This window comes from Acomys russatus, chromosome 20, assembly GCF_903995435.1.
Source record: "Acomys russatus chromosome 20, mAcoRus1.1, whole genome shotgun sequence".
Taxonomy (NCBI): Eukaryota; Metazoa; Chordata; class Mammalia; order Rodentia; family Muridae; genus Acomys; species Acomys russatus.
In genome coordinates, this window is record NC_067156.1 from 502799 (window position 1) to 519966 (window position 17168).

Below are 17168 nucleotides of genomic sequence, written 5' to 3' on the forward strand. Positions count from 1 at the left end.
ACTTCTCTTATATTTAAAAGGAAATATATAAAAAGAAAAAGATTTTATTTGCTTTTTAAAATGACTGCTGGCAGTTCAGAAGTGGAATGGGAAATATCAGAGGTTCAAGGAACCATCCTAAGCTATTTGATACTACCTCAAGAAACCAAACCAAAATTGGTACTGGGGAAAATGGCTCAGTTGATAAGACTACTGACCTAGAATGCATGAAACCCTGGCATCTACTCTTCAATACCACATAAACTAGATACGTGACCGATACCTGTAATATCAACACAGGGGATTGAGGGGTACAAAGATCAAGTTCATGCTCATCTTTGATTAGACACCGAATTTGAGGCCAGTAAGGGCTCAGTAGTTATAAGCACTTACTACTCTAAAAGAGGACCAGAGTTCAGCTCTTAGCACCCACATGGGATAGTTCACAAGAACCTGTAGCTCTCCTATTTTCCTCAGGTAACTGTCACTCACATGGTATACCAACATTCACTCAGGTGTATACACACACACATGCATAAAAATCTCAAGTCCTGAAAAAATGTAAAGAAACAACAATTAAAAAAAATTGCTACTCTTTTGCTTCCCTTCCCCCTTGGTTTTTCAAGACAGGGCTTCTCTGTGTGGCCTTAGCTGTCCTGAACTCTTTCTTTGTAGACCCGGCTGGCCTCAAACTCACAAAGATCCACCTGCCTCTGCCTCCCAGAGTGCTGGGATTATAGATGTGCACCACCATGCCTGGCTACTTTTGCTTCTTGATTAAAAGCATATAGTCAAGAGGATGAGGATATAGCTCAGTAGTCAAGCTTATATAAGACACTGCCTTTGATCCCCAGTGTTACAAAGCCCCCAAATCCTCAAAGGAAAGCATCCCGTGAGATGGGTGGATCTCTAAATTCAAAGCCAGGACAGCCAGGACTACACCAAGAATGCCCTATCTTAAACATCAAAGGGGGAGAGGGGATGGAAAAAGTCCTGTGTACACAAGGTATTTTAAGGACACTTTAAAGGATAACAAAATAATTATTCCTAAAAGGAAGGAAGGTAGGCTTATTTTTCAGCCACATGAACAACAGAAAGAATTTGTTACTAGAACATACCAAGTTCCTTAATAATATGCTTATTTATCATATATTACAAATTCCAAGAATGAACAAATTAAATTATGCAGGCAATACTGGCTATTCTCTATTTCCCTAAGTCTCTTTTGGTCTTAAAGAGCTACCTTCTATTTTTGTCATAAAATCTACAGATTACATTACTAGATCTGTTGTGCTATATATGATTAGTCTCAGAGACCGTAAGGAAAAATAAAACAACAAAGAAAAACAAGAAAGGTGGAGATATGAAGTTGCTCTGAACACCCCTTGTTCTACATTCTGTGTTCCCTTCTATGATGCCAGGCTTTCTAAAGGCTACAGCAACATAAGTCTCCTTGCTCCCAGCCGTACAGGAGCAATGGCTTTCCACTGCTGTTAGTCCAAAGGTGCTTTCTCATCCTTTACTGTTCTGTTTGATTGATGTTTGTAGCATAAAAGCCCCTTCATTTAACTCCTTTCATTTAATGCACGTATATACAAATATAGTAGACATGTACGCTGAGATACTATTCGGCCTCAAAAAGGAAGGAAAGTCTAATACACACCACAGTGTAGATGAATTAAGGTAAGTGAAAGAAGCCTTAAGCTTATCACATAAAGACAGATGTATCTAATTCCCATAAAAGGAGGATGATAGAATAAACTCATTGGGAGAGAAAATAGAGTAATGGTTACGAAGCCCTGAGGAAAGGGTGATAAAATGAGGAGTTATTGTTTAAGACAATTTTCAGCATGGAATTATGATTAAAAGGATAGTAATTGTCAATCAGGAGCAATTCATAATTTATTAACTATGCCTATATATGTATAATGTATACATAACAGATTTAATAAATATTGCATAGATAATAAATGTCATAAATATCTACACTCACTAACTGCACATTCACAAGCAATACATATGCTTACTCAACAGCATTATCTGCGAATACACAAATACATTATCTGTGAATTTAACAATAAGCACCATACTGACAGTAGGAATTACCTACCAAGCTTTTATCCACATTGGAGGTGGTTCTGTTCTCACTGGGATTTGCTGAAGGTAAGTATCTACAGGGCAAAGGTAAGGAATTTAAAAATTAAACAGCTCTTTAATATACAGCAACTAATAGTTAAGTATTGTGTGCCTGTTTTATGTTACACTAGCTAATTTTTAAAAAATTAGGTACAAGTTTAACTTTTTTAGAAACACATGATATATAAATTAAACAGTTCTTAAGTAATACTGTGATTATAATTCAACATTCCTATAGGAAAATATATCAATATTTTTACTGTACAGGATAAATTAAAAACAAAAACTAGCCAAATTTTAAACATTCTTAAATTAAAACATATTAATGATGCATCAAAACCAAGAAACAAAGTGGTATTTATTACATGAAACACTCCAATAATTGCTGTTGAAATTCAAAGAAATCGCCACTTCAGTATGTTTTTTCTAATTTTGCTTTTAACTTCATCGAAGCTTTGAACTTTTAGTATTTTTTTATTTTTCATCTTTAATATCCCAAGAAAGAGAAGGATTCCAGACGTTCTTAAACATTAGCAACACACTTTCGGCTCTTCCATTGCCTTCTATCTTACGTTTTAGATTTGCTATAAAATGGCACAAATAAAAGCGCATAAAATCAGGAAGCTCCATAGTGCACTAAAGTCTGCCAGGGAATCTGAACTAGGCCTGTCAGTTATCTCAGAGTCTTACAGATTTACTACACTACATAACTCGCATTCCACCAAACTAGTAGTAAAAGGTTCTCTGACTGCAGCAGGGAATACAAGGATGTCGTCTATCCGTAGCTCCTTCCATCTTGTCGTTTTGTGTTTCAAGGTCTCTTTGTATTACACATATTGGTTGCGTTTCCATAAAATGTGGACATTTGAATAACTTATAACATCTTATTAGGAATGCAGCTGAATACTCAAGGTATTCTGATAATCACATTTTATAGTTACACTTTAGAAATAAAGAGCTCTTGGATTTCAGGATGAACTTTTCACAAGTTTTCTATCTCATGTAAGTATAGTCAAACTACTCTTTTAGATTACAGTAAGCTACTGAAATATTTTGTTCACTGTTTTTATCTTTTTAAAGACAGGATGTTGCTCTTTGTCACATGAATAGTAAACACTATGGTAGAGAATAAGATATATTTCATGTTCAATGAAGAGATGTATTGAGCCCAGACTGGCCTTTCAATTTGTAGATACTTTTGTCTAAACCTTCCATGTGCTCAGATTACAGATGTGTACCACCATGCCTAACTGACGATTCTTTATGAAAAACACCTGCATTTTCACCTTTTCATGTCATAAGCAATTACTTTTAAAAAGCACTATATTTTAGCATGCATGGTCTACATACACATACACCTATACACATACATATAAAATAAAATAATAAATAGTTATATTAACTATATATTTATAAGACTATAATATTTAAGAATATAATACATACTTTTTTTTTTTTTTTTTTTTTTTGGTTTTTTGAGACAAGGTTTCTCTGTGTAGCCTTGGCTGTCCTGGACTCACTTTGTAGACCAGGCTGGCCTTGAACTCACAGCGATCTGCCTGCCTCTGTCTCCCAAGTGCTGGGATTAAAGGCGTGCACTACCACACCCAGCTAATACATACTATTTTTAAGAAAAACATTAATTTAGAACATGAAGCATGAATAAAAAGAAATTAGATAATACAATGAAGTTCAAATCAATATAGTATAGTTTAACTAAAAATTAACTTTGTATAAGTATTAATTACCATATTTTATGGTGTATAAGACAACCTTCAACTTTAACTTTTCCAGTTAAAATATAGTGTTTGGAATATACTTGAAGTATAAGACTACTCCTCTTCCAATGCATAGCCTGTATAGCAGACTCGGGCTGCAAACTCTATATTTTAACTGAAAATGTTAAAGTTAAAGTTGGGGGAGTCTTATATGCCAGAAAATACAGTAATTGCTGGACTCCACATAGAGAATCCAAAAATACTAGGAATTGTTTATCTACATATTTAGTACTTTCATAAAAGCAGGCAAAGCTTTTTGACCAACATTATAACTTAGGTATTATAACATAAAATTAGACTTCAGAAAAACTTATCTAAAAACTCTCCTGTGTACATCTGTCAACACAAAGTAGCTACAGTATTATGTTGGTGTCAGGAGGAATGAAGTAAATATTAGACCTTTCTATGGTCAAAGTTCAGGTGTGAGCTAAATGGTAGTGATGCTGCACCAGCGCCCAGGGAAGTTCTAAGTTAAATCTTGGAGAGGTGAGTTTGGAGGCGTGACTACACTGCCTTCTTGTTTTCTACAGTAGGCCCAAGTCCTTCATATGAAAGTTTTGACTAAAATAATGACTCTTCCAAGTAAAATTACTTATAATAACGCAAATTTAATAATCACACCAAGTAAATTAATTATGTAAAACTACACTGTGAAGAATAAACTAATGAGAACAAAAGTTTAAAGCAATGAAAAATAATGGGTGTGCAGATTTAAAACAGAAGTGCTGTCATATGCTTTGCTGCACGGCACTGGTCTAGCACTCTGTTTCTATTAAGTAGAACTGACTTCCATTGTACAGCTCATTCATTTCCTCACTGGACAGGCACTGCATCATATTCCGTACCATAGTATTGACCATGTATGTCACAAAAAACAAATTATCAAATATATCTGTTGAACAGATTAATGCTGAAGGTTAAGCTTATACTTTAAACACAAAGACAGAAGCTAACATTAGGTGGTACCCGTGGTAATAACAGTTACATGAGTGCTTACTTCATGCATAGCACAGCTGTGCTTTACTATGCTTTTTATTCACGTGACCCGTAAGTCAACCCAGACTTAGGTAAGAGTTGCTGTTACCATTATCCCTATTTTCTGTCTTGTCTTGTCTTTTCTCCTCCTCCTCCTCCTCCTCCTCCTCCTCCTCCTCCTCCTCCTCCTCCTCCTCTTCTTCTTCTTCTTCTTCTTTTGGGACAGGGTTTCTCTGTGTAGCCTTGGTTGTCCTGGACTCACTTTGTAGACCAAGCTGGCCTTGAACTCAAGAGACCTGCCTGCCTCTGCCTCTCCTGAGTGCTAGGATTAAAGGCGATCGCCACCACACCCAGCTAATAAATTAACAAATCAGGTTTTTGTTTCTTTTTAAAAAGATTTATTTATTATTTATACAGTATTCTATTCTGCCTGCATGTGTGCCTGCCCACCACAAGAAAGCATCAGATCTCATTACAGATAGTCGTGAGGCACCATGTGGTTGCTGGGAATTGAACTCAGGGCGGTGCTCTTAATGCTCTTAACCTCTGAGCCATCTCTTCAGCCTGAGTTTTTTGTTCCTGTCATTAACATCTTGCATTCTGTGCACCACCACAGCTGGATCATTACCCCTATTCTCAGGAGATGGAAACATAAAGGCTCCAGTTATTTGTTAAACACTCCTTTCTATGTACTACTGTATGCTATAGTTCATGGGGATACTCATTATAATTTTTTGCGGGAGGGGAAGAAATCAATTGTTCAAAAACTAAAAAGATGGGCTTTCAGTAACACTAATAGAGTGATGAAATGCTAGGTAAATGAATTATGTTGTTCCAATTTTTTTGAGCCTTAACTCTTTAAATAGAAAAGTAACTGAAATGTCAGGCCTAACAGAATTGTTTCATCTTTTATTTTCACTAGAAGATATATTATATAATTCAACATAGGTTTTCCTGAAAAACTATATTCTGAACATGAGACTGAGAAAAAACCCAAACTACGAAATACTAAAAATAAATATTCATATAAAAATTATATTTAGTTATCTTTAAGAAAACATGGTGAATATAAAAGAATTATCACTTACCCCTAAATTACTGCTTGGTGTACTTACCTACGATTGCTGTAATATGTAAATCCTACAAAAGGTAGCTGATTGCCAACAAAAGCTTTAGGAATAGGAAATGTTTCTTCATCTCCTTTATCTTCTTCTAAATCATCAAAATTACTAGTATCAATGTCGCTACTTAAATCAGGTACAACTGGTGCTACAGCTAAAAACAGAAAGAAAGTAGTTGTTCTTTTCAAACTTAGTATACAAATAGAGTGGCACAAAGATCTACTACACTAGCCCAGCCAGGCAGCGCACACCTACAGTCCCAGCTACTCAAGGGGTCGGTCAAGAACGCATGAACCCATGGGTTCAGGGTGGGTAGACTGAACAACAAGACAGACCTTATCTAAAGCAAGCAAACAGAATTCCAAACTAAATACTGATGGTTTCTTGCTTCTAAATAGCCTGTGAGTCACAATATAAAATGCATTTTTATAATACTAAGATTGACTAGAATTCAAAATTAAATAAAAATGATTATATACTTGCAATTACTTATGCTTCAAGCTTAAATTGAATGCTACAAGCAAAATTAAGACTTACTACAGAACACAACATAGTTTAGAATACTCAAAAAGCATCTGGGAATACATAAGTTAATTTCTAGAACCTATGGCTTAACAAAGTGTACTTTAAAAAAGTTATAAGTATTGGATTGCTTTTTAAGTTGTTAATTTGTTATACAGAAAACCAAAAATCAAAGTTATTTCTTAGTAAAGAGGAGGAAGGGAATCATACATGATAGTTAAATCTTAGTGTCAATGGTGTCACTTTAGTGACAATGTTTAAATATTTAAATATTCAAAATACAATAGAAAATACCACATGAAATTAATGTAACTAATGTCTTCTGGAGCTTGAATATGATACAAAAGAGTACACCTAAAAACTAAGTATAAAGCTGCAATGGTGGCAGCTTTATGTTTTTTAATTCTAGTACTAGGGAGGCAGAGGCAGGGGGATCTCTGTAAGTTCAAGGCCAGCCTGGTCTACAGAGTGAGTTCCAGGACAGCCAAGGCTGTTACACAGAGAAACACTCTCAAAAAGCAAACAAAGAAAAGAATGAATGAAACAACTCAAGTAGTAAAGTCTTCAGTATAAAGACAGAGTACCCAAGAAAATACTGGATCATTGCCTTAGATACAATTACCTAACTTTCCTTTAGAGAAAAAGATGAATATAAGCAAGTCCAAACGAGCTCGTTTCATGGGCTTTCTTATATAAGGGAGCTATTTTTCTTTGAATCACTGGGATCCAGGCAAAAAATATCAATCAAGTCTAATCTTAGGCATAAATAAAGCTGTAGCATTAACCAACAGTAGCAACAAAAAGGAAAAGGCAGCCTTTCTACTTTCATGGTCAAAAAAAGTGCCTGTCTAGATATGCTGCCCTCCCAGGAACAGCAGCTGCCTAGTTTATACAATGGAAAGTAAATAAAGCTCGCTGCTCCCTGGCAAGTAAACTATGGCCTTGGCAAAATCAATCTTTTTTCCTTTCCTTCCTTCTCCCCCTCCCTCCTTCAGGAATTCCCCTTTTTTCTTTGAAGATAGAGTCTCACTGTTTTGTTTGTTTTTGAGGCCACCTGGGATGGCCTCAAACTCACTGAGACCTGCCTGCATCTACCTTCTGAGTGCTGACTTCCATGTCCCAGTGCACCACCATGCCTGGCAAAATTACTTCTTAAAACAGTAGCTTTCAACCTGAATTTTTCTTTATTTTTTTATTTTATTTTTTAATAGATTTTTTTTTTTTTTTTTAGATTTATTTATTAAGCATACAGTGTTTTGGCTGCATGTACATCTGCGCATCAGAAGAGGGCACCAGATCTCATTATAGATGGTTGTGAGCCACCATGTGGTTGCTGGGAATTGAACTCGGGACCTTTGGAAGAACAGGCCATGTTCTTAGCCTCTGAGCCATCTCTCCAGCCCTCAACCTGAATTTTTCATCCACTGAAATAACATTTGACAATGTGTATACATTTGTAGCCATCATGAAAGGGTAGGGACGTGATATTGCTATCTGAATCCATGAATACTGTTAAATAACTTATAATGCTAAGGACAATAGTCCTTGCTCCCATGCCCTCAAACAGACTTATCCATTCAATTGCTAAGACATAAATTTTCCTTTTAAAATTATCATGTAGAGGCTGGAGAGATGGCTCAGAGGTTAAGAGCACTGGCTGCTTTTCCAAAGGTACCAAGTTCAACTCCCATCATGGTGGCTCAAGACCATCTATAATGAGATCTGGTGCCCTCTTACAGCAAGTAGGTATATATGCAGCAGAAAAATGTATACATAATAATTAATTAATTAATTAATTAATATTTTTAAAAATTATGTAGTATTTTAAAGATGCCAACCAGTGTGCTCTATTTTCTCCTACAGCTATCAATGAACTGTTTTTTTTACATATTAATTTTTAAAAAATGCATTATTACAGTTTGCTTATGTGTGCATACATGTCCACAGCATGGCATTTTATGGAAGTCAGAGGACAACTTGTGGGTACTGTGGATCCTGAGAAAAAACTTCTGGTCAACCTTTGGTCGCAAGCACCTTTACCTAATGAGCTATCTCAATGGCCCATCAGAGTAGTTTAAAATGTGTCAAGGTTTTTCTATTAAAAAAAAAAACAAAAACAAAAACAAAAACAACCCTGCTTCTGAATTGAGATGTTTGTAGCCATCATGAAAGGGTAGAGACGTGATATTGGTATCTGAATCCATGAATACTGTTAAATAACTTATAATGCTAAGAACAATAGCCCTTGCTCCCATGCCCTCAAACAGACTTATCCATTCAATTGCTAAGACATAAATTTTCCTTTTAAAATTATCATGTAGAGGCTGGAGAGATGGCTCAGAGGTTAAGAGCACCTAATCATGTGAGAACTAGTTGGAGAGGTAACTACTTTCCTGACTTATCAGTAATAGAGTAATTAAATATAGGCTTTGCTAATAAATAACAAGTACCCTGGTGGGCATCAACAAAGTAAGAGCTTCCCTAAAAAACACCTTTCTCTACTGAAGTAAACACTGTGTTGGTAAAGACTGTGAGAAGCAAGTTTCTTGAGAACTATATAGCCTAATGCAGATCTTAAAATGAGAGGAAGTGTTTAATAAAGAGAGGGACTTATGGACCTGGAGAGATGGGGCAGCAGTCAAGAGCATTTACCACTCTTGAAGAAGACCCAAGTTCTGTTTCTAGCCCCTTCATCAGGTGGTTCACAACTACCTCTAATTATAGTTTGCAGGGATCTGTGGCTTCCTTTGCCTTCTGCTGATGCTCAGATGCACAGGTATACACACATACACATAAATTAATAAAATAAAAACAAAGAAAATTTTTAAAAAACATCAGGATTTTGGTATTTCGGGAAATTTCTTTCATTGGTTAACAGATTAGAGACCACAGTAATCACAAAAGATGGGACATGAAATTTGTAAAACTGGTTTGGACAAGCAATGCTCATAGGTCACAATAACCTTTAGAGAAATAATCTGATTTTCAGAGTTAACACTGTAACATTCAAAGTGTCAAGTTCATGATAAAAAAATTACAAAGCATATATATTTTGTTTAAAAAGAATGTATGGTTTGTTCACAGGGAATTTCTGAAGAACCAAAACAAAAACAAAAAACAAATGAACAAACAAACAAAAATCAGCCCTGGTGAATCCCAGACATTTGAATTATGAAATACAACTTTATAATAAATATTCTTTATATGTATAAATACTAAAGGATACTATGAACACTGAACTATAAGGATGTAAGAGAATGATGCCTTAACTGTCAGGAGATAGAAAAAGGAACCAAATAGAAATCCTGGCACTGAAATGAGAAAGTAAGCAAAGCCTAAAGGAATTGTGGCACACCATCAACTCACCAACATACGCATCATAAGAGTTCTAGAAGAAAAGGAGAAAAAGAGGCAGAAAGAATATTTAAAGAAATAATGTCCACTCGGGATTCAGTGCGTGTGTCCTCCGTCCTGCCATTGCCATGCCCGCCAACATCAACCAGTGGGCCGGGCTGCTGAGCCGGCAGGAGGAATGTCGCCTTCGTTGGGGTGGAGGTGGCTGGGCAAAGCGCTGCTGCCCACTTAGGTTAAGAATAGGCCCAGCAGCGTTTCCTGGGATGGCCTCAATCCAGGAAAACTCTATACCCTGTTCCTCACAGACCCCGATGCTCCTAGCAGGAAGGACCCTAGATTCAGGGAGTGGCACCATTTTCTAGTGGTCAACATGAAGGGCAATGACCTCAGCAGTGGCCCAGGCTTCCACGCTACATCTGGCTGGTGTACGAGCAGGACAAGCCACTGAACTGTGACAAGCTGATCCTCAGCAAAAGGCCTGGAGACCACCGCCACAAGTTCAAGGAGGCGGCTGTCCACAAGAAGTATCACCTGGGAACCCTGGTTGCAGGCACGTGCTACCAGGCAGGATGGGATGACTGCGTGCCCACACCGTATGAGCAGCTGTCTGGGAAGCAGAGGCGCTACCGAGGCCAGCAATCCTGGGGATCCCCCATTCGCAGTATTGTCAAGTGGTGCAAAGCATGCCGTTTCTCCCCTTCCTTCCTACTCCCTTGCAGGGAGTCTGAGCTGAGGTTTTAGGGTGAGTTTTCCCACTGCCACATCCTGTTTGTGTTGTGTTAGACTCTATCTGGGGGACGTTTGGTATTCTGATGGAGTCGTTATAGTGTTGATTTAAGAAGAGCAACTCTGAAAAAGTCAATGTTCTGCCAGGACCAGGGTTAGTGGTTTAACAAGGTGATTTGGTCCAGAACCAGGCAGTGGCATCTTTTGAGGTGTGTTTTAGGGTCCTGTCCCCTGACTGAGACAACCCAAGAATCCCATCTCAGCTAAGCCTTGACAGTTCAGCTTGTTCTGGTGGCTGCACAGTTGTCGATGCCCTGTAGCTCAAAGAACGGGGCCACTGTGCAGACGCACTGCCAGGGAGAGACCCTGCTAATCGGTGATGTGAGCATGGGGTTGCCAGGTGTGTCAATCCTGTTCATCTTCAAATAAAAATAAAGGCACTGGATTCAGACAAAAAACAAACAAACAAACAAAAAGGGCCAGAGCTCCACAAATCTGATTTAAAAAAAAAAAAAAAATGAACATACACATCTAGGAAGCTGAAAAAAAAAAAAAAAATAAAGAAAGAAAGCCTCCAAAAGAACCACATGAAAATGCATAGTCAACAGTGTAATTAATCTCAGCTGTATGATTAAAAAGTAGGAAAAGATAACTACACAGATAAATGTAAAACCCAGGGATTATTTATTGATGACTGCTCTTTTAGTTGTGTGATTTTAAAAACTCCGTAGAATAATTAGAAACAAAAACTGAACCAATTAAAAATGAGGAAAAGAGTTAAATTTCAAACCAAAACTACTATGAGACAACATCAGGGTGGGTAATGATTGATTCTTCAAAAATCTAAACACAGAAATGAAAATGATTCTTTGTTGATAGTTTATTCAAACAGACAGGACATTTCCCCAAGTATCCATATATACTCTACATGGGTATAAAATAGTCATAATATAACAAAAATATTTCTGCACTAACATTGGTTAAAGAATAGATTGAATCAGCTGGAAAGTGGAGAAATCTAAATGTTTAATGGTTGATAAATGGATTTAACGAAACCTGGCACACACATAAACAGTGGAAAGTAAGACTGATACTCCATCAAAGACGAGACACAAATGTCTTCTAGGTCAAACAAGCCAGTCATAAAAAGGTGAGGTACCCTGAATAAACAAATTCATAGAGACTGAAAGATACACAATGTTTGTTTTGCTTATAATTTTTGTTTTTGTAGGCAGGGTTTCTCTGGGTAGCCTTGGCTGTCCTGGATTAGCTCTGTAAACCAGGATGGCCTCAAACTCCCAGAGATCTGCCTGCCTCTGCCTCCCGAGCGCTGGAATTACAGGCACGTGCCACCACCACCCAGCTGATACACAATGTTTAATGAGAGCCAATTGGGAAGAAGAAAGGAAAATTAGTATTTAATGAATAAAGATTTTAAATCTGGAATGGTGAACGTTTTGGAGAAACTCACTGAAGACAGTTGTATGGCAATGTCACTATACTTGATGCTAGTGACTGAAAGTTAAATATGATTCAAGTAGAGGGCTTTGTCATACCCACTTTACTCCCCGAAAAGAAAACTACTTAAAACAAAAATGAATTCATTACAATGTCAACAAAAAGTCTAAGCTTTTAAAGAGCCCTGACTAGAAAGTTAGGCCCCAAATACCTTATTAATGAAGAATACATTATTAATCTTTACCACCAGAATGTAAAATTCTGAAAGTGTCTTAATAAATCCATAAAACTTAGGATAAAGTACATGTTTGCTTATCACAAAGTGATAGGACATAAGCCAACAGACAGACTACCACTCACAGTACCTTATTTATTTCTCACCAGCTACAGGTAGATTAAGCAACAGCAGTGTTTTTATTTCCAATGAGATGATGAATGAGAAAATGTTTTGCAGGCCACCACATTATGGTTAACATAGCTTTATTAACACTACGTTGTATGTAATAAATATCAGACCATAGACTTTCTTACAAAATATAACTGCAACATGCTGATTCCTTACATTTCTTCAATGATCAAGGGCTAGAGAGGCACACAGGTTTAGATCTGCATCCCTGCACTGTTAATGGCTCACAGTGTGCTTGTAGTGGGATAAGGCTTTTCCAGGGGAGAGGGTATTTTCACTTCTTTAGTCTTAACCTCATACTCTTGTCATTTCTTCTTTATAATTTAACATCTTATACCTTTAAAAGGCAAACAGATTCAGGAGACTAGGAGATAGGGTGTACTGCACAGCCAAAAAAACAAAAACAAAAAAACAAAAAACAGGTTGACAGGAGACTGTCATCATTACTTTAAAACATTTAAGTGGTAAAACTAGTTGTAAAAGAAAGCAATTTTACCAAAGAAAAATAGAAATTCAAAAAAATTAAAAGTACTAATAACTGGAACTGTAGAGATGCTCAGCCATTAACAGTACTTGCTGGGGCTGGAGAGATGGCTCAGAAGTTAAGAGCACTGTGTTCTCTTCCAGAGGTCCTGAGTTCAAGTCTCAGCAACTACATGGTGGCTCACAACCATCCCTAGTGAGACCTGGTGCCTTCTTTGGCTTGCAGGTGTTTTTGTAGGCAGAACACTGTAAATATAATAAACAAATAGATAAATAATTTTTTAAAAGGAGTACTGGCTGCTCTTTGGGAGCCTGTTTGACACCCAGTACCCACATGGCAGCGGACGACTCTCTATTGTTTCTGTTCTAGCAATGCAATGCCTTCCTCTTATCACTGCAGGCACCAGGCACACACATATTGCACATACATACATGTAAGCAAACATTCAGACAGTAAAAATAAGGAAATCTTTAAAAGGACTAATAACCATTATAAGTTATTAGGTCAGAAAGTTCAGTTCAGAAGAAAGCATTCTTGGTATTTTAGGAGCGGGCTGTGAAGAAGGGCAGGAAGAGGGAAGGAGAAGAAAATGTGATAGTAAGTACTACACCTTTCAGTTTTTCAATAATCACATAGCAGAACAGATTAAGTTTAGGAAAAAAAATACAAAAATGCTCCTGAGTATGCTGAATCTAAGACTATAACAAAACCATAAAGGTAGACATGTGCCTCAATGGCAGAGTGCTTGCTTGGAATGTACAAAATCCTAGGCTTGATGCTCACCAACAAACAAAAGCAACAAAAACCCTCTAAAAAACAGACAGCAATGCAGATCTTTAAAACATAAAGAAATGACAATACTAATAAAATCACAAAAGACAATTATCATCTTTAAGTATACATTTCATTTGATTTAAAGCTATAAGCTCACTATTTGCATAAGTAAAGGCAGTTTTATTAATGATATGCAGGGTTATAATAAAAGTGACAGGGATGTGGACCCCAATTTCCATATAACTATGAGCTGCTCAAGGGGAAACTTGGTTTGATACTTTTGTTCTTCCAACACCTGGAATAAAATCATGCTTGGCCTGCACAAGGGGTTCAAATATTTTTCTTCTCTTATATAGTTTTAAAATTTTTTATTTTCAGCCTTCCTAAGCTTTACTGAAAGCACGTATGAATTTAGAACAAAGCTTTTCAATGTAACTATTTGCCTCATTTCCTGTTTATTGCTCTCTAGCAAAAATCTACTCTACAGCCTAAGAACAATGACATCACACTTATTAATAGAGCACGCTGCCCCCTGGCTGCAGCTGCTGCCGTAGCTTCTCTAATAAGCCTATAAGCACACAGTCAGTGACACTCCTGGCTATAGTACAGTCTATATTGACCTCTGGAGTAACTTGTTTTCCCTTCTTCTCAGTGAATAATTTTATAGTATAGGACAATATATGTAAGCAATGTAACTGTTTCTTTTAGTAATCTCTGATAAATAGAATACATCACTAAAACTGGAAAATCTTCTTCAAAATTAATTAAAAATTTCACCATCAAGTAAGAACTACTACTCACTGTCTCAATGAATTCCACAGTCCTAACGTTCCTAATACTATCCAGGAGAGCTCATTTCTATTACTGTTCGTGGCTAATGACATAACAGCAGTATTCTTCTTTTGATAAATAAAAAAGGAAAAAACCGTCTAAAACCTCAGTATGGAAAAAGATGAATTCTTAGTCTTCTAAATCTGGGTCATCTTTGGTGATATATAATTTGGTGCTTATATATTATAACATATTACATACATATATTATGTTTTATATATAAATATAATTTTAATATAATTGTGTTACAGTTTTCTTCAGATCAAGTTATAATTTTAACTTTGTTTAAAAAAAAAAAGTAAATGTTCTACAATGACTAAAAATTAAATGCCAGTATGTATTTATTTCACAACTGCAATCTGCAAAGCCCTAATGAAATCAATTATACCACAAGTTCCAATGTCCACATAAATAAAACTGAATTATACTATGGACTTAGCAGTAACATAGCCACCTGACAGCTTAAGTTTTAATTAAAGTAAGAGAAAAATGTCTTTTTTTTTAATAGAAAACATTTTGATTTCATTTGTTCCTAATTATTTATCTTTTTCATATAGAAAGGACTAAGTCTAAATGAAGAACAACTCAAAAACGCTCAATTACCAACTAGGACTGTGGAGCCTAGCTCCATTCCCACTGTTCTCCACAGTATCAAATATCCCTTTTAACTAGGTTTAGACAATGTTTACACAGGACTGTGAACTGGACCCAGATAACCAGTGACTTTCTGCAACTAATCTCAAACACTCACGAATGTTCGGGATCATAACTTACTGTCTCGGAGGGTCTCCCAAGCCCACTGATCGTTTTTGAAGAAGAGATGACGTTTAATTTCCTCTACACCATTTCTGCCCAATCTCACTTCTCTAAATAGAGGGAGAAGGAGAAAAGTAATTAATCATTTAAGGTGTTATTTTAACTTAGATCTAAGTTTCTTTGTGACAGAATCCTAAACATGAGCAGATCTGCCATGTTAAAAATCCATTATTGGCAAAAATTTCACAAAATAAAGAGCAGACTGATATTAAGAAAAAAAGTTTTTTTGTTTTGTTTTTTGAAACAGGGTTCTTCCCTCTATGTAGCCTTGGTTTCCTAGACCAGGCTGGCTTCAAACTCAGAGATCCACCTGCCTCTGCTTCCCCAAGCGTTGGGATTAAAGGTGTGCACCAGCATACCTGGCTATGAAAAAAAATTTTTTTTAAAGAAAAAACATCAAAGCCCAGGCTTGTTCCTCTTTTCTATTCTTAATGAAAATCCAGATGAGCAGATTTATCTGATAAGCTAAACACAATGGCTTTTCTTGACGCTTTTAAAAGTTTGTGGGAAAGTTCTAAGGTTTTTGGGTAACAACTTTAATTCATATCAAATTCTACCAAAGATTCAGAAATACGTTTAAAATTTTAATTTTCACTTCATTTAAAAAAACCTATTCAGCAGTTTTAATTGATTAAACCTGATAATGACAAAGCAGGACATGGGGGAAATGACTGTATCTTGACAGGCAGGAGGATTGCAAAGTCAAGGCCAGCTAGAGTTACATTGAGCCCGTAGTTCAGTGGCAGAACACTGACTCAGAGGGCATAAAGCCCTGGGCTCAGTGTGCAGCATAACAATCACTCATGCCTTACCACGAACAGAACAAAACCCACAACCATCACCAGCTCCCTGTTGAAAAGCACCATGGACTAAAGCTGGTCTTCACCTGACGAGAAGAGAGCTCAGCGCTATGTGTTCTCTAGCAGACCTTAATGGACACTCTTAAAAAGTTAAAAACATGCTTTTCCATGTGCAGCATTTGTTAACAATGTTCGCTGACTCTTTCTCTGCATAATGTTTGTCTGTTTTCTCCCAAAAGAACTATGAGGTTACCTGAAGCAGGTGTCATGTAACGTGTTGGTTCTTATATGGTTAGCACCAAATATACAGCACAAGACAGTTCCTTACACTGAGATGTAAGAATCTAAAAACTGTCTTTTAAGCACAAATGGACATAAAATAATTTTAATTAAAGTAAATCTCAAATTGAAATGTATTTATAAGTACTAGGCTTCTGTTACTATTTAAATTAGCAATATACAACCAACATTAAATATAATCTTTAAAGGTCATTTGGTTGTTTTGTTCATTAAATAGAATTAAATTCAAGTTCTTATGCAAGAACGCCATTGACCTAATCTCCCACTTTTCCTGTCTCACACTGTAAGTCCTAGGTTCAATTCCCAGCACTGCAAACATAAACATCACAGTGAACTACAAAAAATGTATGCAGTGTTACATTTTTTTTCAAAAACACATAAGCTTATAAACACTTGTTGCAACTGGAAAACATAACAGCCATAACTATGTCTACAGAAGAGTATTCATGTTAATAATAGAAACTCATAAACTGAAGGTGTGCTACACTTTCACATAACTAAGGGGAACAAGCTTTCCATTAGTGCAGATCAATGATGAGAAATGCACCAAATTACAGAGGTTTCAATGCATGAAGAAAAAAAAAAAATGTATGGTGTCACATAACTTTAACCCCAGCACTTGGGAGTCAGAGGCAGGTCTCTGAGTTCAAGGCCAGTCTGGTTTAAGAGTTCTTGGGACAGGCAGGGCTGTGTGGGAAGGAAAAAAAA

At 36.5% G+C, this 17168-nt stretch overlaps 1 protein-coding gene and 1 pseudogene across 1 annotated transcript in view; one reads left to right on the forward strand and one right to left on the reverse strand.

Annotated features, from left to right (window-relative positions):
• Rock1 (Rho associated coiled-coil containing protein kinase 1) overlaps positions 1–17168 on the reverse strand; it is a 110588-nt gene that overhangs the window by 49473 nt on the left and 43947 nt on the right. Inside the window, exons 9-11 of the mRNA XM_051163273.1 lie at positions 15319–15410; positions 5984–6143; positions 2090–2150 (exon numbers count right to left, since the gene is read on the reverse strand). Coding sequence (XP_051019230.1) covers positions 2090–2150; positions 5984–6143; positions 15319–15410 — 313 coding nt within the window. The remainder of the gene's footprint in view (positions 1–2089; positions 2151–5983; positions 6144–15318; positions 15411–17168) is intronic.
• LOC127204454 (phosphatidylethanolamine-binding protein 1-like) lies at positions 9893–10606 on the forward strand (annotated as a pseudogene).